At 41.3% G+C, this 27,833-nt stretch overlaps 1 protein-coding gene across 3 annotated transcripts; it reads left to right on the forward strand.

The window, feature by feature from the left end:
• Window positions 1–1,310: 1,310 nt before the first annotated feature.
• LOC139470101 (retinol dehydrogenase 7-like) lies at window positions 1,311–27,833 on the forward strand. Of its 3 annotated transcripts, XM_071252395.1 has the most exons (7): window positions 1,311–1,382; window positions 4,139–4,469; window positions 5,281–5,539; window positions 5,801–5,964; window positions 22,887–22,915; window positions 23,752–23,983; window positions 25,114–25,415. In XM_071252395.1, exons 2-7 carry the CDS (start codon window positions 4,148–4,150, stop codon window positions 25,314–25,316), a joined length of 1,209 nt encoding a protein of 402 aa, XP_071108496.1. In that variant the 5' UTR covers window positions 1,311–1,382; window positions 4,139–4,147; the 3' UTR covers window positions 25,317–25,415. The 3 variants fall into 3 exon arrangements, with proteins under 3 accessions (XP_071108496.1, XP_071108495.1, XP_071108494.1); XM_071252394.1 differs by lacking the exons at window positions 22,887–22,915; window positions 23,752–23,983; window positions 25,114–25,415 and adding an exon at window positions 7,842–8,067; XM_071252393.1 differs by lacking the exons at window positions 1,311–1,382; window positions 4,139–4,469; window positions 5,281–5,539; window positions 5,801–5,964; window positions 22,887–22,915 and adding exons at window positions 26,542–26,800; window positions 27,142–27,305; window positions 27,542–27,833 and having other exon boundaries at window positions 23,900–23,983; window positions 25,114–25,444.

Raw genomic sequence — 27,833 nt, forward strand, 5'->3', positions numbered from 1 at the left:
AACCACTTGTTCCACAGACACTCCAGGAACTTCGAAACATGCTCCAGAAAATATGGACAGATATCCCACAGGACTTTGTGTGACGTCTGGTCTATTCCATGAGACGAATATGTGTTGCTTGCATCGCAACCAGAGGTGGACACACACACTATTGATTTGTAAATTGACATTTTGGCATGTTCATGTTTTTTATGAAATCAGGTCAGTATGGCAAATGAAACGATTTGAACACTTACAGGAGTCTCTTATCTGTTGCAAACCGAAATTGTTTCAGATTTGGTAAAAAACATAACTTTGCATTAAATCTTATTCAACTTTTGTTGTTCAGTATATTACAAGCATAGGTATTACTGACCACTGGATAACATAGTTAGTCTCGAACACTGTTTGCGAAAGACGCGTACGTGGAGATTTTGACAAAATCGTAAAACTTGTGTAGTTACACCCGAGTACAACAGCACTGCCCCGCTTCTGATAACGGTCGATTAACTGCATACTTCCGGCTCAACAACATTGATTCCAACATACCGAAAGAAAACTAAGTAAGTATTTTTCTTCTTCAACATTGAAACATTGAAAATGAGCCTCTTTGGAACGTCTTTTAATCGTGTCTTACATGCACGATGTTCACGTTTTCTCTCAGGTCTAACAATAATTACCGATTAGCAGCGACATATTGTCAGCCTAACAGGCATGTCGTGTCCCTGCTTCAAAAGATTGCAAAGGAGATCGTCCGGAATTACACGAGATGACTTTCATTATATATTATAGTTGGGGGTTATGATTAATGACATTTCGAAGTAACAACGATGTTTTGTCCTCATACCACCGTACGCTAAAACCAAGTGCATCGATAGTTGGATGAACCGTTACATCCTATCCTATTTAGTGTAGAGTTGCATATCATATACATGTGAAAGATTACAACATTACAATAAGACAGTGAGTTGGTTTTATCGCCATTGAACAGTATTTCAGTCCAACCACGGCGTGTCAGCTTGCTACTTGAGTAAAGGCTGGAGTGACGTGTACCACTTACAGCGGACACAGGTACGGTGCTGACAAACCAATAAACATTACTCAAAACAAATTTGAGATTTGAACCCACGATTACATGATACTGGCACGCCACAGGCGAGTGACTGCACAACGATTGAGGAAATTATAGCTGTAGCGGGACATCTGACATCTCGCTATTAGTGTGCGTGTGTGTGGGTGTACATATGCGGCTATCACGTCCCCTCAGTGAAAAGATATCTTAGGCAGCCGGAGTCCAAAGGTGTCTTAGTTACCGAGCGTGTGTTGTTGACACGGCCTCCAACCTGGCTGTTGAAAGTGTGTCACAGCTGAGAAATACGTTAGCGGCTAAACTCCAATACATTGTAAGTAGTATGCCTTGTAACAGTCACAACTGTCACAGGAATTCACATGTAACACAACTGGTAATCGTGATGTTTTGTATACTATGTATTCAGACACATCAGAACCTGTCCCCATGCATCATGATGCATACGTGTGTGTACGGATGTGCTGGGATACGACCAAATGTGTGTCCTCGTCATCTGTGTGTCGTTGTTTACACACTGCAGATCGCCTTTAGCTGATGTGAGCAGGACGAGCTTCTATCTATAGGTCTTCCTACCACGTCACAATGGGCGTATCGCCAGGATCGATCACTGCGTGCATCTTAGGATTAATACTTACTGGTATGACCTTCTCAGTATTGATACTCACTTGTGGCAAAATAATGTCAATAATGACAGTGATCACTTTTGGGTATAAGGGATTATGATGAGCTCATAAGCTGTATTTGAGGCTGACACATAGTGTGCATGCATCAAGACAGAGAACTCTCTCCCTACCTGATACCAGAAAGGCTTGCAAGTGGTAGTGAGTGGCTGAGTGAAGTTTGCTTAACGCCGCATCCTCGGGTTTGGTAGTGAGTGACTGAGTGAAGTTTGCTTAACGCCGCATCCTCAGGTTTGGTAGTGAGTGACTGAGTGCAGTTTGCTTAACGCCGCATCCTCAGGTTTGGTAGTGAGTGACTGAGTGAAGTTTGCTTAACGCCGCCTCCTCAGGTTTGGTAGTGAGTGACTGAGTGAAGTTTGCTTAACGCCGCATCCTCAGGTTTGGTAGTGAGTGACTGAGTGAAGTTTGCTTAACGCCGCATCCTCAGGTTTGGTAGTGAGTGACTGAGTGAAGTTTGCTTAACGCCGCATCCTCAGGTTTGGTAGTGAGTGACTGAGTGAAGTTTGCTTAACGCCGCATCCTCAGGTTTGGTACTGAGTGACTGAGTGAAGTTTGCTTAACGCCGCATCCTCAGGTTTGGTAGTGAGTTGCTGAGTGAAGTTTGCTTAACGCCGCCTCCTCAGGTTTGGTAGTGAGTTGCTGAGTGAAGTTTGCTTAACGCCGCATCCTCAAGTTTGGTAGTGAGTTGCTGAGTGAAGTTTGCTTAACGCCGCATCCTCAGGTTTGGATTTTTTCACCGAAAGAGTTTTGCAAAATATGCTATGATTTGTGTCAATATTCTGCTGAGTGAAGGTTTCAAATGCGTTGTTTAGTAGCTTCAGCTCGTGAATATCTCCTGCTTCCTCTAGCTCACTACTGGCTCTAGAAGATGTTTAGGCAGAATAACTTCGGCATAATGGTAACTTAGAGACAACTTGGTCATTTGACGCCTCCACTCAATCACATACTCCCTCACAAACGTGCTTAATCACACACTCAATCAGCATACACACGTCATTTCTTAATCGCACACCCTCACACACACTTCTTAATCGCACACCCTCACACACACTTCTTAATCGCACACCCTCACACATACTTCTTAATCGCACACCCTCACACACACTTCTTAATCGCACACCCTCACACACACTTCTTAATCGCACACCCTCACACATACTTCTTAATCGCACACCCTCACACACACTTCTTAATCGCACACCCTCACACATACTTCTTAATCGCACACCCTCACACACACTTCTTAATCGCACACCCTCACACACACTTCTTAATCGCACACCCTCACACATACTTCTTAATCGCACACCCTCACACACACTTCTTAATCGCACACCCTCACACACACTTCTTAATCGCACACCCTCACACATACTTCTTAATCGCACACCCTCACACACACTTCTTAATCGCACACCCTCACACACACTTCTTAATCACCTAATCACAGACTCATTCCTCCATACACACTGACGCAACACACACACACACACACACACACACACACACACACACACACACACACACACACACACACACACACACACACACACACACACACACACACACAAGCACTCACACACTCACTCATTCAATCACAGACCCACTCCCTCACACATTCAACCAAGTACACGAACCGTGAGGGTCCAGGTTAGGATATGTCTTCAGCAACCCATGCTTGGCGACTTAAAGGGGACTATGCTTGTAAGAGGCGACTAACGGGATCGAGTGGTCAGGCTCGCTGACTTGGTTGATGCTTGTCATCAAACAACCAAGCACACATTCACTCGATCACACACTCAACCACTGACACAAATACGCACACACATACTCATATTCTCACGCAATCACACACTCATGCAATTGCACGCCCAATCACTCAAGCAATCTATCAATCACATACTGACCCCTTCACTCAATCATTCAATTACAGACTTGCTCACTCACATGCACTCAATTAAACACTCATTCATTCGATCACGTACTCAATCATACATACACTCACTCACTCAATCACACTCGTGAAATCACATTCTCAAATCTCTCAATCAATCTTTCAATCACAGAATCACTCCTCCACGCACACTCCATCAAATACCCAATTCACTCGATTACGCACTCAATTCAAACCTCAAGCACTCAATCAATGACTCGAGGCATTGTGTCCCAAATGGTCGCTCACAATCAAGTTTGATAAAATCGGCTGGCTTCATGGGAACCATATCAATCCTTGGTTCTATCAGTCATTTCCCCACTCCCTGTATATCTGCCCACTTGTGAATAGCCTCGCTTTCATGATGTTAATATGTGTATTTCTTACAAACATATGAGACTATGAATTATATATATGTCTATTATTACAGATAATATTTAATTTTCATCACATCAGGTTTTCAAGATGGTGTGGCTGCACGCTGTAGCTGCGGTCGTGGTGGTTTTCTTTCTCCTGAAAGAGTTGATGAGACTTCCAACTGTCGGCAAATATGGGGAGCGTTATGTGTTCATCACCGGCTGCGACACGGGCTTTGGGAACCAACTGGCCAAACGACTGGACTTTCTCGGCTTCAACGTGTTTGCAGCATGTTTCTCTGAAAGAGGAGCAGACGAACTGAGGAAAGTGTCGTCTGCCAGACTGAAGACATTGTCGCTGGATGTGTCCAAACCTGACAGTATTGTGAAAGCACGCACAACTGTAGAAAAGCAGCTTCCGCCAAATAAAGGTAAGTATTAACGATTCATGTCACATGACATAATTGAAATAATCTTTGGAGTGGCGATAATGTAAGTAAAAAATGCACCAATACAGATGACCCTCTTCCCCCTGCTACTACTGCTGCTACTGCTTCTACTACTTCTACTACTGCCCTTACTTCTACTTCTGCTGCTACTTCTACTTCTACTACTACTACCACTACCATTACTACTGCTACGTCTACTACCCTTATTTCTACTACTGCTACTTCTACTAGTACTACTGAGGGGCACGGGTGGCCCAGTCGTCTTAGGCGCCGCGATTCGCTGTGCAGAGTTGCGTACCTTGGGCACGCCAGAAACCTATGATTGTGGGTTCGAATCCCGGTTCGCCCCGATTATGTTTCTATGTTTGTCAGCACCATACCCGTGCTCGTGGATTTCTCCGAAGTGGTAAACGTCTGAGACCTGCATCACTTCGGGCTTTCCTCCCACATTAAGCTGACACGCCGCGATATAACTGGAATACTGTTAAAAGCGGCGTTAAACCCAACTCACTCACTGCTACTGCTGCTGCTGCTACTTCTACTACTGCTACCTCTGCTAATGTTACCCCAAAGACAGAAACAGACACTTTGTGGAATGTTTATTAAAACAGACTGACAGACATTTTCGTCACTGGCTTGCTATTCACCTATTCACCAATTACCTATGACATCTTCAAATGGAAAACGTCTTATTAACCTGAATCCCTGAAGGTATCTGACCTGTGTTCAGTATTATTTCCCGAATCAGCACTAATGTCCCTTATGTGGTATGGTTTGTTTCCTAATCGCACAGGACTTTGGGCCATCGTGAACAACGCAGGGGTGACCGGGGCACTTGGACTGTCGGAATGGTTGACCAGGGAAGACTATGAACGTTGTAACTCGATCAATCTGTATGGTGTCATTGACGTCACAAGAATCTTTCTGCCGCTGGTACGCAAAGGTCAAGGTCGCATAGTCAATGTCTCCAGCGTAATCGGCAGGATTGCTGCAGCATTTGCGCCGTATGTTGTGTCCAAATATGGGGTCGAAGGATTTACAGATTGTCTCAGGTTTGAATCTTTGGGCCTTCTGTTCTATCTGATGAAAACTATTAGATCTATTTTGTGAAAGTTCGATTCTCCAAATAGGTACAATGGGTACATGTGAAACCACTTACCGTGCCCCCCGCCATGATATTGCAAAATGTGGCGTAAAACTCCATTCCCTCATTCACGATTTTGTCAAGAGTGTATTTTCGGATTGTTATCGGTACAAGGATAGTTGTCTGTCTGTCAGATAATGAGTACTAATGGCATGTGTTGTATTTTCAGACGTGAAGTTTTGAAGGAGGGCATGACCGTTCATTTACTAGAACCCGGTTACTTCCGAACAAATATACTGAACACCGATGATATGAAAACATCTTTTGAGAACAGTTTTAAACAGACGGACCCGGATGTACAAAGATATTACGGAAATGGATACGTTCAGAAAGGTACACAAACTACTATCATATCAGCATTTATAGCAGACGTTGACATTTGTAGTCCCGTTAGGATCTGGGTAGAGAATTGATCCTCAGCAACCCATGCTTGCCGTAAGAGGCCTAGGCGACTAACGGGATCGGATGGTCAGGCTCGCTGACTTCTTTGATGCATGTCACCGTATCTCCATTGCGTAGACCGGATCGATGCTCAGGGTGTCAATCACTGGATTGTCTGGTCCAGCCTTGATTAGTTACAGACCGCCATGATACAGCTGGAATATTGCTGAGTGCGGCGTCAAAGAAACAAACAAACAAACAAACATGACATCTGTACATCCATAACACATGCCCGCTGGACCACTGCTCCTTTCATTGTCTGCTCGGTCCTCAACCTAAGAGGGGCGGTCGTGTAGCCTAGTGGTTAAAGCGTTAGCTCGTCACGCCTAGGACCCGGGTTCGAATGCCGACGTGGGTACAATATGTGAAGCCTATTTGTGGTGTCCCCAGACGTGATATTGCTGGAATATTGCTAAAAGCGGTGTAAAAGCATACTCACTCACTGACTCAACCGAGGATTATAGTTGCCAATTGCGACCTAGCACACTAATGGTTACGTATGTACATGTATGTATATAAAGAGTGCACAGGAGCACATATATAAGGAAATTCACAAACAAATCACAAGGCACGAATTGCTCTCCTACTTGTTTCAGTTTTATCTTCAGGGAAAATTGATGCCTACATGTCCCTCCTTTTCAACCCTCATTTTGAGGTCACATAAAACTACATCACGCACAAAATTATTGTTTTTGTATCTTCCGCTACCTTTTTAGGCAAAGCAAATTAACTGATGTATAACGATTCACCAGGTGGGCGTTTAATCGTTCAGTTGATTTTGATATTTTAATTACATGTTTCACCTTTTCTAAAAGATTGTAATCACAGGATATTAAGAATTATAAAAAAAAGTACATAACAAATGTGGCATGTACCTTTTCTTCGACCCGTATGCGATTTATACTGATGATTCCATACAAAAGGAGCATTTTTCGCATCTTGTATTGCTACGATAGTGGTATAAACATGAGGAAGTGAAATGATAGGAAATAACTTTATTATAATGAAACACACATACGTGATATATTGAAATTATATTTGTTTGTTTAGAAATATGCTTTTGAGTATTTGAGGTGCGAGTCTTGTCCAATGAAGATGCACCATCATCTCATTTTTTTTATCTATTCAAGACATTACTGACACGACAAACCAGTAAGAATCTCTTGCGTCGAGAAAGGATCAAATTTGATTTGATTTTGACAATAAGATGTATCTTGTGGATGGACTTTCAGTATGATAACTCGAAGTACGGACATGGTCAACTGTGACGGGACAAGCAGGTGAGTGAGTGAGTTGGGTTTAACGCCGCTATTTACAGTATAACAGTTATATGGCGGCGTGTCATCTTAATGTGGGAGGGAAGCCCGAAGTGATGCATGGTGCTGACAAACCTAGAAAAATAATCGGGGCGAACCCACAATCATAGGTTTCTGGCGAACCCAAGGGACACAACTCTGCACAGCGAATCGCGGCGTATAGAGACGACAGGACCACCTGTACCCCCGACAAGCAAGTGTCGTCAACATAAACATTATGACGTCATAGTATCCGAAAACCAAAATTGTATGAAATTTTACAATACGGTGATTGCCCAATCTGATAGCTAGATTCTATAAGGTGTACTGATACCAGACTTAACACGACAAATCGGAAGCTGGCAAAGACCGAGTGACTCAGTGTCTTTTATGGAGGTTTAGTGTTAACAATACTCGATGCACCTAGCGGCGAATAACGCATATTTTTACCAGTAGCGCATCTCTATTTTCTAGTGCTTCCGGTTTTTGACAAAGTCGCAAACGAGGTAGCGTCCCCCAAGACGCATCTGGTGGTGGACGCCTACACACACGCAATCACCGCCATGTTCCCTCGCACACGCTATCTCGTTGGAAACGACTGCAAGTACTACTTTAGACTGCTGTGGAATCTTCCGGAGTGGATATCTGACCGGATAGTATCTGCTAATTATGTATTGCCCGAAGGTGCTCACTCGTAGGAGGGGACGCGGGGTAGGGGGGGTGGGGGGTGGGGGGGGGGGGGGGTGTGGGGGGGGGGGGGGGGTTTGTCACATTAGTTCAGTGAAAGCGTCGGACGACGTGTCTGAACACTTTCCTGTTGTAGTCAGTTTTGAAAGTATACACTTAAAATGGGATTTGACCCAAAAATTGTTTGCCAATAGTACCGCTATACACATACATAGTCCATGTCGTATTTTTCTTTTATAATCTCGCTGGTCACACATCCATAATTTCAATGATCAATGTACTATGGGCCTTGATGCCTAAAATACTGAATAAACTGTCTGTCTGTCTGTATATGTCATGCTAGACGTATGGTTCCATATACAAATTCAGATATACCAAGGTATGAAGCTGAGAACTGAGATGCCAAGTATTACCTGCACGGAAGCAATATTATTCTTATGTGTATGCCCTCTCCTCTGAAAAATGTATCACTAAAGTATTTGCATTGTAATAAATATAGTAATTAATAAAATTTGGTAATTTTGTGTGTCTCCGGCAGATATGATTTTCAGTTTTTTGACACCTTTGATTGATACGGATTACCTATATGTAATAGCACTGTTGCTAAAACAATGTCATGTAATAGCACTGTTGCTAATCGGGTGTTGGGTATAAATAGTTATTTGGTCTAGTCACACAGTCATTTTTACTTGTTCGAATGATTTCCACGGAACATTCCGACAGAGAGGTTTTTTTTGTATTTAATGATATACATGTATTGTTAATTGTAGAAGATACTTACATCACAGTATCTCAGAACTCAAAACTGATAACATTCAAACATGTAATTAGTACACAGTGAATTGTTACATATATCGTCCCGCATATTCCTTTTTGAACGAAAAGCCGACATGTATACTGTAATCGGTGTCCACTGTTAAAAGGGTATTAGTGCAGTCAGCCATGGTAAATGGAGAGACAATAATAAGCTGATTAATTATAGTCTGTTGCAGAATATGCGGTATAAGTGTAGTCATTAATAACATACACATTCCAGGCACTACTCAAACTATACAATCTCATCTACCTAAACGGACAGGTTCCTACACCCTGGAAACAGGCCCTAGTCATACCAATCCCTAAACCTAATAAACCAGCTAATCAAGCTAACTCATATAGACCAATATCCCTAACTTCAAACTTATGTAAAGTAATGGAATCAATGGCTAAAAATAGATTACAACATTACTTAACCCAAAATAACACCATAAACCCAGATCAAAGCGGTTTCACGCCTGGCCGCTCAACCCTAGATAACCTCGCCCGACTAGAACAAGATATTAAGACAGGACAACTAAATAAACAATATACCACAGGCATCTTCTTAGACTTCTCTAAAGCTTTCGACATGGTATGGCACGATGGGCTAATACAAAAACTTAAAAAAATAGGACTCAAAGGTCAGATAATAAACTACATCCAGGACTTCCTAAACAATCGTAAAATAACCGTGTGTATAGACCAAACTCTATCGGACCAATGTCCCCTAGAAAATGGCACTCCACAGGGCAGTATCCTCAGCCCCACCCTCTTCAATATAATGATAAACGATCTATTCGAGGGTCTATCCCCTAAAGTAAACACATCAAAATTCGCGGATGATGGAGCCATCTGGATCCGCACTAAAAGCATGAAAATGGCCACAAATCTACTCCAAAAATCTCTTAATAAAATACAACAATGGGCTGACAAATGGGGCTTCTCCCTTAACTCAGAAAAAACAACAGGAATAGTATTCAAACATAAAAACATGAAACCCGCCTCCCCAATCCTCCAGCTAAACAACCAAACAATCAAATTTCAAAAACAAACCAAATTCTTAGGACTTATTTTCGATGAACATCTCACCTGGGATGCTCACATCCAAAACCTAATAACTAAATGCAGTAAAGACCTAAACACCCTAAGATGCCTAACTGGCTCTAACTGGGGAGCCTCCAAAGATACTCTCCTCTCTCTCTACATATCCCTAATTAGATCAAAACTAGACTACGGCTGCGCCATATACAACTCCCTAAACAACTCTCTATCCAAAAAACTTGACTCAATACAATATCAGGCTCTCAAACTCATTACACGCACCCAACATGGCACCTCCTACACCTCACTTCAGGCCTTAACAGGAGAAATGCCACTAAGTCTACGCAGGGAACAGCTAAGCTTAAATTTCTGGGCCGCGTCCCAATCAAACCCTCTCATCCAAAACTTAATAAACCAAAACATCAGCCCTAAAAACCAAGCTCTAGCTCGTAAACACCCCTTACTTACCCCAATATCCCAAAGAATAACAAACTACCTAAATGAACACCAAATTAAAAATCTTAAACAAAACTGCAAACAATCAAATATCTTCACCCCTAAACTTAAAATACCCAAAATAGACACAACACTAGCTAGCCAAATAAATAAACAAACCGACTCAAACATAGCTAAAACTACCACACTAGCATACATACACAAAAATTGGCCAAATTGGTGTCACATTTACACGGACGGATCCTCAGATCCGACCTCCAAACACACGGGTTTCGGAGTCCATACCACACAACCAACTAAAACCACACAATCCTTCCGACTCCCAAATAACCAATCAATATTCACGGCCGAACTAATGGGCATGGCCTCAGCCCTCCACAATCAAGAATCCAAAAACAACCAAAAAATCCTAATACTTACTGACTCCCTAAGTGGACTACAAGCCCTCCAAAACAAAAATACCAAAAACCGACCTAAATTAATAAATCAAATACTTAAAAGCTCCAACGACCAAACAAAAGCAGGCAAACAAATAACCTTCTTGTGGATACCCGCCCACGTAGGAATATACGGTAATGAAAACGCCGATAAAGCAGCTAAACTATCCCTTAAAATCCCAGAAATAAGCTTAAACTTACCCATCTCAAAATCAGAAATTAAAAGTGTAAACAAACAAAAAATCACAAAAAAATGGCATAACCTATATCTAAACTCAAATAGCAAAATCAAAAGAGTGCTCAGCAAACCACTAACCAAACCAAAAATTCTCCATCCATCAAAAAAAATCGACAGAGTAATCACTAAACTCCAAACAGGACACACCAACCTAAATAACCACCTAAAAAAATTTAAAAAACACACTACAGGTAACTGCCCACACTGCAAACAACCAGAAACCCCAGAACACGCACTCATCCACTGCACACACTACCTAACACATCGAACCGCATTACAAACCACCCTCAATCTAAACAAGGCTCTCACTCTAGAAGCAATACTAAACCCACAAAATAAACTAGAAAACTTCAAGGCCTTAGGCGTATTCTTAATAAAAACGGAACTAATAAAACGCATCTAAAACCATAATAACCTACCAAATCAAAATCACATAAACAAACAATAATCCACCATACCCAGCTCCCTTAGTTCTCCTCCCCAACCCCATCAGCATCTATTCCAAATCTCAAAATTCCCAAATTCTATATAAGCAACCCCAAAAGCCCCCTCTTGGGTTGCACAGACCACCCTCGCCCCTTTCGGAAACACATTAAATGGCCTGGCCGGGCCCGTGTGCGAAATACGCATCAGTCGGAAAGCGCACGTTAAATCTCCAAAGTAAGTAAGTAAGTAAGTACATACACATTACACACATACAGATGTAATACACGATAAGATACAGTGCAAGAACAAATTAAGATACGGTTTCTATTAAAAATAATTATATGAATATGATAATGGATTTAATTAACCTTTTTAATGATTACGGTCTACATACATCTTCAAACAAGTTTACAGGCCAACACGGTTGAGATACAGCATCGTAAGTGCATTGTTTAACTGAGCACACTTGTGTCGGGGTTGCGATATTTTCTTCTCTTTGTTGGCAGCCTGCCACCGGCCTGAATTTAGACAAAGGTCTCAGCATGGGACTGTTAATTTCTTAATGATGTCTACAAGCTTACAAACTTGTAGATGTTAGGGCGATAAGGATCAATTTTTTCAGCCTAGAGTGCCTCTCGTCCCAGTGTTAGTGGTCCTGGAACCCATGGTGTCAAACAGGTTCTACACAATACGTCCATCAGATTCTACCTACTGTTCACCAACATAGTCATTGAAATTCGGAACTGGCATGATCAAGGATTACGAAGGTGAACGAGAGGAAAAGGCAGACTCACGTGGATTTACTCTGAGGTTATTATTGTCTGGAGTTCGCATTTTGTGGGATTTCAGACTCTGATTGAACAGAGTTCGCCTGCATATGTCCACTTCAGTCAGACAGACTATAACCAAAAAATGCAATGAGCTGTAGCTCTTAATCCCTTATAACAACAACACCTAGGGTCAAACTTGCTATGGTTAACTCACAATTGTCAGACATCCTATTTGTCAGACGACCCAATCATCAGACAGACCAGTCAAGAGTGACCAGTGTACCTGCCTGGTCTTACCTACTAATTACTGAGCTGCACCATACTGCAATACTGAACTCGTTGAGTGATACAGATCATACAGATTATGATTGTGTTTGTAAGTTGCGTTTGATCTGTGTCGGGTTGCGGGTGTTTTCTTAGGCAAAACCAGGAGTAGTTTTTTCAATGAAACCTTTTAACCGTTGAGTTTGTTTTGCATTATTTTCATTAAATACATTGTTAGGTAGAATAATAACACGTTATATGGATTAAACATCTCCATAACATGAGTATAATCTTACATGTGCTATAAGTGCCGTACTATATTACTTTGAGGAGACATTGAGTATCATTGTTGAGTTGGCATTGTATGCTGTCGGAATGACTTGACACAAATCCCTGCGTCAATGAACCCGTGAAGATCCGGGGTAGAACAGGTCTTCAGCAAACCATCCTTGACGTAAATGGCGACTATGCTTGTCGTAAGAGGCGACTACCGGGATCGGGTGGTCAGGCTTGCTGACTTGGTTGATGCAAGTAATCGTATCCTAATTGCGTTGGTCGATGCTCATGATGTCAATCACTGGATTGTCTGGTCCAGCCTCGATTATTTACAGACTGCCGTCATATAGCTGGAATATTGCTGAGTGCGGCGTTAAACAACAAACCAAACAAACGCAACTTTGAGTAATTCACAACAATCACTATGACGAGGTGTGTCTATCTTGTAATCAACCTGAATCCAGCTCCTGGAATGTCAAGCCCGGGCTTGGTTAAAACAAGAATTGCAGTTAGATCCGGCTATCTGTGAGATGACATAACTAAAACGTGAACTGAAGGACAAAAGCTGTGAAAATATCTTACTGAAAGACAAGCTGTGCGAGACAATATCATCAATCAACAAGCGAACAAGCGCAATCGATGGTAAAATAGACTGCATAAATACGAGGGATAAGCTACTCTACTCAGAAGCTTTCAAGAGTCCACCAGAATCTCGAATATCCCGCCATGAAAGGGAGATAACTGTCTCCATCACCCCACGCACCAGCCCACAGCCAGTGTCCCCTGATTCAGGCCTCAGCTCAAGCCGAGCGTGTTACTCAACCCCCACAGACCAGGCACGCCGACACCCTGCAGATAACAAAGGATAACCAGTCCATTGAGGAACACATCGACACCAATGAACAGCGCACAGTTAACTTCTCCCAAGAATGGAAACGTGCATTCTCACGTACCAGAACTAAACGATTTGTAATGTCATACGTTTGTGCGAAACAGTCGTTTGATATTGTCCAAGATGCCATTACTAACTATGCCAAGGAGAGGGCTGTAATAATCCACAAGATCTCCCTACTGAAACACTAGCAGGGATATAATCCGACTTACACAATATCAATCAGTGTGTCGCCTCAGTGTGGAAAAATCATTCCTGATGATGATACGTTTTGGCCAGAAAATGTAAACTGCCGCGAGTGGGTGCCAAGGAAATACTGGTATGGCCAGGACGAGGATAGTTCACGCACATTTCATAGCAATAAATAATTATGGGGAAAAGTATTAAACTTCAAGTGATGCTACCATTACTTCTAATAATGCTCATAAGCAGACTTGCAACATGGAATATACGAGGCATTGTTAAAAGCGAGCATTAGACCACTCCAGATTAGACCACTGTGATCTAATGTTTGTGTGTGAAACATGGCTTGATAGACAGAATTAAGACACCCTGTATCACATTAACGACCAATTTGCAGTGTTTACTAAATGTTCTGTGGGTTATCCCCAGGGTCACAGAGGCTTTGGGGGAGTGGCGATTTTCGTCAGGAAATCAAAACCGTGCAAGGTCACACTTCTGGATACGAATAGCCGGAACCGTATATTAGGTCTAAAACTTAAAAAGAATGAAGAACTGATCTATGTCATTGGAACACATCTGCCATCTTCCAGTGCTTTAGATAGTGTATATATAGACGCTCTTGACTTTACCATGGCGACGTATGATCAATATTCACACGAAGGTGATACTATTCTCCTGGGGGATTTTAATGTAGATCTGCGCAAACATCTTCAACCCACAAGAAAACGTGCGTCATATTTGCAGAGAGCACTCACTGAAAGTCTCAATATACATTTTCAACAAAGAATAATTCTTCGAGAACTCTCATTGACTATGTTTTTGTACATAAAGAATACCTCCATTGTGTAACTGGACATATGATTGACACTAGTGTGCCCTACTGTGTGTCTGATCACTTGCCTATAATTGTGTATCTTAATGTCGCCGGTTCCAGTAAACACTATGGTGGTGACAAGATTGACTGGAAAAAAGCAAGTGAAGTTGACTTGATGCTCTACCGGTATGAGACTGAGAACCATCTCCGAGAGACGTGCGTTGATGTGTCATGCTACTTAACTCCTGCAGAATATATCAACTCCTACAACGACTTTATCGTACAGGCACTCGGAGATTCATCAAACAACAGTATGCCATGCTCCAGATATCGCTCGTACCTGAAACCATGTTGGAAAAGAGATGTCTTGAAACCTCTCCATAATGAAATGAGACGGTGTCGCGGACTCTGGCTTGACTCGGGGAAATCTCATGATATAGACGATGAACACTATAGAAAGTACAAAGACGCTAAACGTGAATATCGAAAACGCCATCGCAGATCAAAACAACGCAGTCTTGACGATAAACTCTGCGAAATATCGAAAGCTGCTGAAGTGGACATTAACGAATATGTGAAAGTGACTAAACGCTTATCGAGACAGAATGGACAAATGTCAAAATTAACTGTTAATGGGATTTCTTCAACGACGCCCGAGGACATATTCTCAGCGTTTGGCATGTATTTTGCTGATTTAGCTACACCTGTATTGTCTGATTGTTTTGATGAATCTTTTGCTTCTGATGTAACAGAAAGAGTAGAATTAATCGAAAAGATCTTTAAAAATCCTGATGTGGAAAAGCTTGATTCACCGCTATCCGATCCTTTTACCTCCCAAGAGGTTTGGTGTACTGTCAAGTCCTTGAAAATGGGAAAATCCCCCTGTCCAGACTGCCTAACTAGTGAACACCTTAAACGTGCAGGTAGATCATTATTTGGCCATTTAACTACAATGTTCAAGGCTATAATTAAATATGAATATTTCTATCTTCTTATCACGTAGGCAAGATCTTACCAATTCACAAAGGCCATGGTAAGAGTAAGTCTGACCCAAACAATTACAGAGGGATTACCTTAACATCTGTTTTCAGTAAGCTTTTTGAACGCCACCTGCTCTTCAGAATTGAAAAGTGAGTAAACAGAAAGTGTGTTTTCCCGCATCCGTTACAATTCGGATTTCGCGAAAAATGCAGGGGCTGAAACAGCCTGCTTCAGCCTCCTCGAAAACATTGCATACTATACGGAAAGAAAATCAGTTGTTTATTGTGCATTTCTTGATAACGCAAAGGCATTTGATAGAGTATGGCTTGATGGCTTATTCCTTAAGTTATATGACATGGGTATAACAGGTAAAACATGGCGTCTTTTGCGTAATGCCTACTCGTCCATGCAATCATATGTTACATACGCAGGCTACAGCTCAGATGTATTTTCTATATATCAAGGTGTTGGTCAAGGACGTGTATTATCCACCTGGCTCTTCACAGTATATATCAATGATCTCATTTGCAAGCTTGACTGCTCTGGCTACGGCCTCCGCTTACCAGTAGCTCTCCTTCAGCTCTGCAAAACCTGCTAGATATTGCTCACAGTTATGCGTGTAGATGGCGTCTGGTTTATAATGTGAATAAAAGTGCAGTCGTAGTATTTTCGCACTGTAAATATAATGTACCCGACCCTCATGTTTCCTGTGGAAAGATAGAATTGCCACACAAACATTTTGTAACGTATGCTGGTGTATGCCTTAGTGACAGTCTAGTATCTCAACACTCGAACGCTCGCGTATTGCATGTGAAAAACTGAAAAGACTTATTAATGTAAACCATAACAATGGCTTGTATTTCGGTGGGTTGAACCCAATTGCAGCTGTGCGAATGCTACAGAGAGTTATCTTGCCATGTGCCTTATATGGATGCAATGTATGGGGGCAACTTACTGGTAGAGAGTATGAATTGCTGGAAATACCACAGCGCTACTTCAGTAAAACAGTACAGGGTCTACCAAGACTTATATCAAGCGAAGTTGTACTGGATAGTCTAGATCTTATTACCATTCAGGCATACATTGATAAACAGGCTCTGCTCTTTTTTGGTAAACTGTGTCGATCTAGCTGCGACTTCTATTTCAAACAACTATTTATTGGCAGACTTGGGCAATACAAATGTCAACCAGATTTTGACAAAAGGTGTTATAAATCGCCCTGTTTTAACATGCTGCGCCTTGTACATAAATGCGATCTTTTCCATGCCTTGAATGATTACATAGCTAGTTGTAATGTTCCCAGTAAATGTAAATGGACTAGTCTTGTGAATGAAAAGATAAGAAATGTAGATTCTGTAAGGCTTTTGAAAAAAATGTGCGACCGACAGGACCTGTTAAGATATACTGGTATCAGGTCAGAAGGTCAACACAGGATTTGGCAACTTTCTTTACGATTTCCTTCAAAGTTTTATGCTCTGTCTAATATGGTCAAAATAGGATGCCCTAAGATTGAATCATAGTCAAACACATTTTTATGTCAGGTACTATAAATATGCAAGAAAGAAATGAAATGTTCGAAAATAACTTTGATATCACAGATGCGAATTCCTTTGTTGACCTTTGGTCAAATGAGGATGATGTTATCATGTCTTTCCTCTTAGGCGGACTGCCTGATGTCATGAAAGACCTTGAGCTTGAGATATGGGGCGAAACTATGTTACTAGTCTCTCATTATGTTAACAAGTGGCAACACTTGTTTATACCCCCTTCACCATGAGATGTAACTACTTTCCTTAGTTTTAAACTAATTCATGTATCTACAATGTATCTTTTATAATGTATCTTCAGTACTGGAGGAAATACAGGCAATCTATGGCGAGGTGTGTCTATCTTGTAGTATAATCAACCTGAATCCAGCTACTGGAATGTCAAGCCCGGGCTTGGTTAAAACAAGAATTGCAGTTAGATCCGGCTATCTGTTGTAGATCTCCTGCACTGAGATGCAGTAGCGAGGCAGAACTATATCAATTTATGAGGGACAAACAGCTACTCGGACATATATAAACAGAGCAGCCAAAGATAAAAATGAAAAATGTACGAAAATAGAAATCATATCAACACAAAAAGAGACAGTTTATGAATACTAAAACTCGCAATAGTTACCCAATAATACCCTACGCACTCACATGAGTCCCATTCAACAGTCTACAACACAATAAAATCTGTTTGGGTACCGCTTGTGCACAGGCAAGTTGTTTAGTTCAATAATTGTGCATTACAATTCATTTCAATTTGTTTTCACCATTTTCCCTATACCATTTCATGCATGTTTATGTTGCTACATCTTATTGCTCATGTTCCCAAGTATTATAAAACACTTTAATGTTTCTCCTTCCTGATCTAACGTAATTACCATCATCTAATACACAAGAGATGATACCAAGACATATTTTATTCGATTTTTATGGTCTATGCGGTCTTAAAATTGATTTTATTAGTCTTTAAATGTTATGTCTGGTGCATATTTTCACAAACAGGGCCGTTAGCTGATATAAGGAATGTAACATCCAGTTGATTTTCAAGTTGACGTACTTACTTTTTTTTTTTTATCAAATAAGATAACTGTATACGACATACTGTAGTCTGTTAACGAACTTTTTACAATTAATATTTTGAAAAAGCCGTTTATACGCCAGTCGTGACAGGGATGATGGTTTGGTAGCTGTAGCAGACAGATTGACAGCCTTGGTTATTAGTACGGCATTGGCCTTGTTGATTGTTACTATACTTTGAGGATTTATGTGGCCAATGTCGGACGTAATTCAAACTCCTTCCGCACTGACACCGCATAAAAGATATTTGTGTACCGATTACATAACTCTTACTGACTGGGTGGGGTGGTTCACTCGAAACGGACGACACTGTGTCTTTTGGGCGGCGCCTTTGATATCGCCCTCGAACATTCTTTGATTGAATGACCCATTAAACGATGATACACCTCATGATCGCGGAGAAAATACAAGAATCGTTCTCGTTGAATATATCAAGGCACCAATTCAGGTACACGTGCGCATATTTAAATGGGGAAAAAACGATTCTTCTTTCATTGCATAACGACTGGCTGAATATCTCACATTCTAACGAAATCTCGAAATGATTATTTAATTATATGTGGTGTCGAACTGACCAATGGAAATTATGTTTAAAGGCGATTGAGGAAAACTTGAGTGAATATTGTGACACGAAAGCAACTTTTAAATGCATTGCCACTTTTGGTATGAAAAATGGGAACAGTTCAGGAAAAAAACAGCCTTCATATGATAATTACCATATTCTCGTTAGTACGTTGTATCTATTTACAGTCTCGGCCTTATTTACAGGTGATTCTACGTATACAATACCTGCTCTCGTTCAGTTACAACATGCCACACCACGAGTGAATACACAGTTATGCAGATGCTGCTGTGGGCAAATACCCAGCCTGTATATATATTTTTGTGTGGATACATATTACATATTTTCGTTAATATGTGGGTATATGAAGCACAAAGACACAAAAAGTTTATGAAAGATGAATTGGTGCCTTGATATATTCAACGAGAACGATTCTTGTATTTTCTCCGCGATCCTGAGTTTTGAGGAAAGGAAAATATTCTCGCCCATGGGCCAAACCTTTTCACCCATTGGCGAAATGTTATAATAATGCCACAAATTAGTTGAATGAAGTTAATATGAGTTCAATAATGTGTCACGATGCTTGAAGACAAACATTTATGTATTTGCCAAAGAAAAACATGAGGCGACATAGTTTTAATTTTGTGTTTTCATAAATTTTTTCTTCCTTTTTTATGTACCCATGAGAACAACAACTTCAATTTTGTAGGCACTCGTGAAGAGCAACCTCCCCGTGGTGAGTGCTGGGTAACACTAATAGCTCTTCCCCCGTGCGGACCCGGGATAGAATGTCCAACAAGGACTGGTCGGCTCGGAGTCAGTATACTGTGTCTGAGTGGGATATTCATGTAAAACTGCGGCATGGTATCTCAGTCCGGACTAGTACAAGCAGCCACACAAACACGCACACGTACATGCACGTCGCTATATAAGTGCAATAATCTTGGACGCGACGTTAAACCCCATTTCACCTCACCTCACCAGAAGGCGGTGGCTCACGGGCCAATTTGGTGGATTGATTAATTCTTTAGTTAATCTGCTTGAGTATACCATCCCAGTATCCTTGGTGCTGCTAGTTGGAGATCCAGTGGTTTACAGCATTGTCCATGTGGTACTCCGTGGTGGGTGGGGAGCTTGGATGGTGAACTAGATACAACTTCACCATGGCTTAAACCCCCCAAAACCCGAGCATTGGATGATTCCTCTGACGAAGAACACACTACTCCAAAACATTGTTCAAATAGTTGGTCTCGCTTTTTAGTAGTTTCTGCTGCTGATGGAACACCTTTGAGGCTAAATCCTTTTGCCACCTCCAAGGCTCTTTATGGAATCGCGGGAGATGTGCAAACTGTCCAAAAAACTTCGATCTGGACTCCAAATGTAAATTTGAAAAACAATCAGCAACCTTACAAGCTGCCAGATATCTAGTTTCTACTGCTGTTTTGATCTCACCACATAAAACTCTCAACTCTAGCAAAGGCATTATAAGAGACAGAGATCGATGTCTCTCTGACATGAGTGAAACTGAAATTACAAATGAATTGAAAGATCAGGGAATTACACATGTCAAACGTTTCGCGTACAAAAGAGAAGAAGCCATCTAAACTGACGTCCAAAAGAAACTTTACCAGAGTTTGAAATCACTCTTGCTAAAAAAAACCAAAACATACATGCGTGAAGTAAAGTGTATTGAGAAGATCAATATATCAACATAAGCAACACTGAAAATGACAATCATACCGCGACCGAGAATGACGTCAGAGCCCCCCCCCAAAGTTGGATGTGGTACAAAACTCGAGCTTTCAGAATCATGGACAATAGGCAGAGTACATAAACGATCACCAAATGCCTCAATACACGCAAAAACTCTTCGACGCACAGAAAAAGTCAGTCGTCTCATGAGGTCACGTGGGATTTGACGCCATTCTTCTTGGAGGGCCAATATCAGTTCTTGCCGGTTGGCTGGAGAGTGTGGTCGTTGTAGAACACGACGATCCATCAAGTCCCAGAGGTGTTCTATGGGGGACATGTCGGGTGAGCGTGCAGGCCACGACAGGACGTTGACGTTGTTTGCTGCGAGGAAGTTAGTGACAATTCTGGCTGTATTGGCTCTAGCGTTGTCATGCTGATAAAAGACACCACGTGGCTGCTGTTGGACGAAGAATGTTATCCATGTAATGCTGAGCTGTCAAGTTTCCGTCAACGATGACCAGCGGTGTCCTCTCCTGCCCACTGATCCCTCCCCACACCATGACACTCCCTCCACAATATGGTACGACGTCCTGCACGCAACACGTCGCCGTTCGTTCACCCCTTCGGCGGTAAACACGTTGTCTTCCATCAGCCCTAAGCATACAGAATCGACTTTCGTCAGTGAAGACAACCCTCTGCCAGTCACGTCGTTGCCAACGTCGTACAGTCCGGGCCCATCTCAATCGCAGACGACGATGTTGCGCTGTCAATAGCTGTCCTCTGTATGGTCTAAAAGCCCTGATTCCATGAGCCCCGATTCTCCTGGCCACTGTCTGTCGACTAACCATGTGATCTTAGGCATTTGTCGCCGATGACGTCACTGTCAGGAAGCGATTTCGGAGGTGCAAGGTACGCAAGTACCGGTCATCATGGGGCGTGGTCACCCTGAGTCTGCCTGTTCTTGGCCTGTCAGCGGTCCGCCCTGTCTGTCTGTAACGTTGCATCAAGTTGGTAACGGCAACACGGGAGCAACCGAAGGTTCATGCAATATGGGCGTGGGTGGCTCCCATCTGTACCATACCCAAGGGTCGTTCACGTTGTTCGACTGTGAGTCATGGCATTTCTTTTGTGTTTTTTTATCACTGTGGATGTCTGACTTGCCGTTGCAATCGTTTTATACCCTTACCCGCACGTGCATTTGCAGTTGCTCGTGGTGCACGTGTTTTTCACTTTTTCGCGTGTTGTCTCGCAAACATGTAACAGACGATTAACATTTTCTGCATACACTATTGTTGTATTTAGGTTATGTGTTTTAGATAGACTTCACCGAAAATTGAAGTTTATAATTTCAGTTGGTAAAGTTTCTTTTGGACGTCAGTTTATAAATCAAACACGTATTTAATGACTTTTTCGAAACCAACTAAAAAAGCATCAAGGCAGGATATTTTAACATCGAAGTGGATAAGCACATTCCAAATCCACTTATTCCGCCTCTCGGAATAAGAATTAAACCTTTTATTTCTGCTGCTGATATTACAAAATCTCCTTTTCGTCTGGTTTTATCTCCTCCTTGTCAATTGGTAAAGCCACAGGTGGATCTTATATTAATCTAAACTGAATAAAATCTGACACAAACCAACTACAATATCAACAAGAATATAATCAGTTAAGAAGCGAATATAACACTTACAAATCAATATTTACAGATGGATCCAAGGATGGAGGTGCTGTTGCCAGCGCCACCATCGTTGTATCCAGAACTATATCAACTAGATTACCAGATGACTCTTCAATTTTTACAGCTGAATCAAAGGCCATATTAACTGCTCTAGAATATATAGATAAACAATCTAAACATAAGGAATTCATTATTTTTTCAGACTCCTTATCCTGTCTTCAGGCAATAAAAATACTTCATGTCAACATCTAATTTTACTTAACATCATTGAATTACATAATAATCTTGCTACTGGCCAATACGACATCGTCTTTTGTTGGCTGCCCAGCCATGTCGGAATTGTTGGTAATACAATGGCTGATGTTGCTGCTATAGCAGCACTCAACAAATCTGTGACACCATTTCTTATACCATACAGTCATTAGATGTTACATCAGAGACCTATTGCAGATGAAGTGGGACACCCAAGTGGGTATAAATAAATTACATGCAATAAAACCAAATATCGGTTATACTTTCTTGGGTTGTCAGTCCAGATTTGAAGAGGTCGTATTAAGACGATGTCGTATTGGCCATTCTAGATATACTCATGAATATTTATTAAAAGGTGAAGATCCTACATTCTGCATCCCTTGTGATGAAAGAATCAGGGTTAAGCATGTCCTGATTGACTGTGTTGATTTTGCGATCACAAGGGATCAATATTTCAAAGTTTCAGGCATCAAGGATCTTTTTAATCAGGTACGTTCTCGTTTAATTCTTGTTGTTTTGAAGGAAATTCAATTGATTCGTAAATTTTGATTAGAATGTTTTGTAAATAAATAAATAAAGTCATTTTTACAATTGGTTGAATAAATCAGTAACTGAGATTGTTAATGGCTAAATCCTCGAAGGGGGTTAAAGTAGTGTAAATTATTGTCCCCCCGAGAGGGTATGTAAGACCACGTCTTTCAAAGTGTATTTATTTCTTTCACGTTTTTTAATTGTAGTATATGTGTTATTTTAATGTTTGGCTAAATGTATCAGCCATCGCAAACAACTGAAGGGATGATGTAAATCCGACTTGGGTCCATGCAGGTAGCAAAAGTAATGTAGGTCCGCTTGGTCCGCAGCGCGGTAATCAACCTTCAGTTGGTGGCGATCTATAGCCCGTTTTTATAATGTGTTGTTGAATGATTAGATCGTTATCTATTTTTACATGTTCACAAATTAGTTTTACGAAAATCTGTGATATTCTAGTTATTATACTGCTCTTCGCCGGCAGTATTTTATACAGTTTAATATATATTGTTAATGCCCAAAAAAATTCGTCACGATATGGCTGAAATATTGCCGACGTGACTTTTTAAAATTAAACTTTAACTCACTCACTCACTCAATTTTGTAAATATCTTTGACAGAGACTGGCCACAGCACGGAGGGTTTCTTGACAAATGGGTTTCCAGAATTAAAATGTTAATTAGATCGATCACAAATTGTTTCGTAATCACAATACCAAGATGATCAGATACTGATTTAAAGGTTCAAATGTATATGATGTTGATCTGCTCCGTACAACTATGCATATTGATCGACAGTGCAAGTACATGTATAACAGCACCGCGAACATCGGGAACAATAACCCGTCCCAGATAACAGACGAATGCACACGGAAGCGGAGCACAAAGTCTGTCGACATACTTCGATGCGGGAAACGCGCCAGCCGAGACTCGCAGCAGTATAACCATGAATGCTTAACAACTACCGACGACAGGGTGCAGGTTACAAGCCATTACAATACATATACTGTTGATAACGCTGAACGCATTGGTAAGTATTCGGCAGATGTGAGTTCATATTAACCCCACTTCGTATCACCATACATGTGACGGCTTGCCAAGCTGAGCTAGGGAGAAATCATTGTTGGGCTTTCGGCTCCTTGCGACTACGGATCTGTGTGCGATGTCAGGGTAGGGTGGTGAATCTCAGGTATCGCATGTTTCAAATCTCCACAAGGAGGAATGAATGTATACTATGTTCTCATTTTCTATTCACAAATTAGGAAGGATCATCGTTATATCCTTGAATGTACTGGTTTTCAATGATCAATGTATGTCTTTGCAAATTCTTACAGCGACCTTTTCGCAGACACACAGCTTTATTCGACCACAAAGTAGTTTTACATTACTTACAGTTATATGTTGAACACACCCATGATGCCAGCTATAACATTGTGAATGTGCCACCCATGCATTACATGTGACAGGTGATAGATATACTGGTTATATAACAACCACATCACCTTGACCAGAAGACGTTTGCTGTTTTAAACTATGATCTCAAGATCTCGTCGAATGACATTTTTACAACATGAATAATATCTACTTCGGTTTAAATAGTTTACGTCGAGCAAAGATAGCTGACCAAAAGCCGCCATCTTTATGTATAAGTTATGATGTTATTATGGTCATTTAGCGCATCCACTCACTCACTCACTCCCGCATGCACGCACCACCGAACGCACTCACGCACTGACGCTTATACAAATTAGATGTGGTTTTGCATCCCAGTTGATGCTACTGAACATTGTGAGATAATCCCTCCATGTAAGTTCTGATGTTTAATGTTCCTCATGGGCTTAAGGGTGTTCTGACAGTAGTCACATTATGGAAACTGAAGTGAGACTGAAACTGTCTCCATGGAATTAGTTGAAATTATTTCCGTACATGACCCGACATATATTTCTGGTGAATGTGTGTCAAGCAGAATGGAAGCGTAAAAAGTTTCAGTGCAGTTAATATCAAATCTGGTATTTAGCTCTACTACAAAATTTATGCTGTACATTTCTTAATTTTTTTGATTGTATGGACGTAGAACATTTATTTTTCGATAATAATTTTAGAATAATTCTATGTTCAACCATGAACATTTGTGAATTTATGTTTCACTTTCCACATCAGGTTTTCAAGATGGTGTGGCTGTACGCTGTAGCTGCGGTCGTGGTGGTTTTCTTTCTCCTGAAAGAGTTGATGAGACTTCCAACTGTCGGCAAATATGGGGAGCGTTATGTGTTCATCACCGGCTGCGACACGGGCTTTGGGAACCAACTGGCCAAACGACTGGACTTTCTCGGCTTCAACGTGTTTGCAGCATGTTTCTCTGAAAGAGGAGCAGACGAACTGAGGAAAGTGTCGTCTGCCAGACTGAAGACATTGTCGCTGGATGTGTCCAAACCTGACAGTATTGTGAAAGCACGCACAACTGTAGAAAAGCAGCTTCCGCCAAATAAAGGTAACCAATAACCTTAAAGGGCAAGTTCACACGGAAATGAACCTTTTTGTTCTTGTACTTTTTCCACATTAAAAGTGTTAACATAGAAGTGTCATAGACAAAAATATAAAAACATCATATTTAATTAACATATTTTTTGCACTAAAACGATTTTTATTTTTCACATTTACCAAGTGTTCTATTTCCATAACAAAAACACCATGGCTTATCTCCCTTGCAATATGACGTCATTGGTGCCAATTGATAAACATTATGACGTCATCATGCTTTGTTAGAGCCGCTTCACGTGGTGTAGGTACAGTTTTGTGATTCTAGCATCTCAGATGCCAGCCAGAATTGTGTTATGCTGAGTCACCAATGCGCCGGAGTGTGTCGTAGACCATGTTGTTTTACCGCAAACTGGTCCTTGATATCTTTTGCGTTGAGAATAGACAGGGACCCAGTTGAATTGGCACCAATTACGTCATAATCTAAGGGGGATAACTCAGGCCTATTTCGCTCGTAAAACGAAGGCCTCATAACGGCATATCACTTTCACACTATTGTGAGCTTCCTACTTTCACTGTGAAAAAAAATGAGTGTATATTTTCAAACACAGATACTAACTAATTCTAAAATTGCGTTTTGTTTCGAAAAAGAAAGAAAGTGATTTTTGCGTGTACACTTCCCCTTTAATATAAGTTGGACATGCATCTGACAGTTCCAAATACAGGATTGTAACCACCGGGTATGTGAGTGTGGCCTGTTACTGACTGTTATACATGATTGATGGTATGAGCATGGCCGATGTAACCAGGTCATGATGACACACAGATAACAGATTACACAATGAGCCCCACGATCCTCGGTTTACTCGGCACTTTCGACCATGGTGCGCTGGAGATCGCCAGATGTGCAACATAATCGCCATGAGGTTAATCACATAATAGATTATGTACCGTACGTATAAACCAAACATCGGCTTGACACGTTGTACCCATGTGCGAAGTCGAACCGGGACTTCGGCGTGACAGGCGAATTAACCACTAGACCATTCGATCTGTTTTCCGTTTGCATTAAACACATCAACTCTTCAACCCCTGTTTCTTGTCGCACAGGTTTATGGGCAATTGTGAACAACGCAGGGGTTCCAGGCGCCATAGGAAGGACAGACTGGCTGACCAGGGCGGACTATGAACGTTGTCTGTCCGTGAATCTGTACGGTGTCATTGACGTCACGAGAATCTTCCTGCCGCTCGTGCGCAGAGGTAAAGGTCGCGTTGTCAATATATCAAGTATGATGGGAAGGATAGCTGCCGCTACTGCTCCGTATGTTGTGTCCAAATATGGTGTTGAAGGCTTTACAGATTGTCTCAGGTTTGTACACTTACAACGATATATATAGACGACACTTATCTTTGGACGATACTAGTATATTTCTATGGTGTATGTGTTTAAATTCACCTTACAGACAATACTCACCTGGTGCTGAATACGATATGGCGGAATTCCAAATGCAACGTTTAGGTTAAAAACGTTATATGCAATGATTCGTTACCAGGTGATTTTTCGAAAAATATATATAGGAATAATTTGATAATATTTTGACGATCCAGTTTAAGCTACAAGATGTGACGGGTTAGAAAACGTAGGGATTAGCTGACTTCACCTGTAATTCACACATACCAAACTTCATGTTACTTTTCTTTTAATTTCAGACGCGAGATTTTAAAACAGGGTGTAAGTGTCCATTTGCTGGAGCCTGGATACTTCAAAACAGATATTTTAAATATGAACGCCATTAAGAAGTCCTTCGAGAAATGTTTCAATCAGACAGATCCAGAAGTACAGCGTTACTACGGAAGCGAATATGTCCAGAAAAGTATGGTTGTAACTTATGTCTCGATATTAAATAACGAATCGGATTTTTTAGTTTTTCCGAGAAAAGACATCATAGCTCAACACTCTATTTGTGATCAAATTTGAGAGTAGTTCCCGATTAAGTAATGAATTCATGTGTCAAATCAAATTCCATTAAACCATGTGTTTTATTGCACTTCCAATTGTTTTACGATCACAATACTTTCTGGGTTTCAATTGGTTTTCTTTCATATCCAGTGTACACCAGGATTGACGAGATGTTGGAGAAAGTGGCGTCCCCCAAGACGCACCTGGTGGTGGACGCCTACACACACGCCATCACCGCCATGTTCCCTCGTACACGCTATCTCATTGGAAACGACTGCAAATACTTTTTCAGACCCATGTGGAACCTTCCTGAGTGGATCTCTGACCGGGTGCTATCTGCCAATTTTGTCGTGCCAGAGGGTGCCATGCAGTAGAGCATACGGGAAGAAACAACAGTTATTATTTTGTTGCGTAATCTATTGATTAAAAATGTGATGTCACA

The sequence above is a fragment of the Haliotis cracherodii genome, unplaced genomic scaffold (assembly GCF_022045235.1).
Source record: "Haliotis cracherodii isolate W230 unplaced genomic scaffold, xgHalCrac1.p SCAF_20, whole genome shotgun sequence".
Taxonomy (NCBI): domain Eukaryota; kingdom Metazoa; phylum Mollusca; class Gastropoda; order Lepetellida; family Haliotidae; genus Haliotis; species Haliotis cracherodii.

What these genes read in the sequence shown, in the direction of transcription:
- LOC139470101 (XM_071252395.1), top strand. Translation starts at nt 4,148, where the DNA reads ATGGTGTGGCTGCACGCTGTAGCTGCGGTCGTGGTGGTTTTCTTTCTC. An exon ending in GCAGCTTCCGCCAAATAAAG is followed by an intron (nt 4,470 to 5,280) that starts GTAAGTATTAAC and finishes CTAATCGCACAG; the next exon opens with GACTTTGGGCCATCGTGAAC. An exon ending in AAATGGATACGTTCAGAAAG is followed by an intron (nt 5,965 to 22,886) that starts GTACACAAACTA and finishes AATATTTCAAAG; the next exon opens with TTTCAGGCATCAAGGATCTT.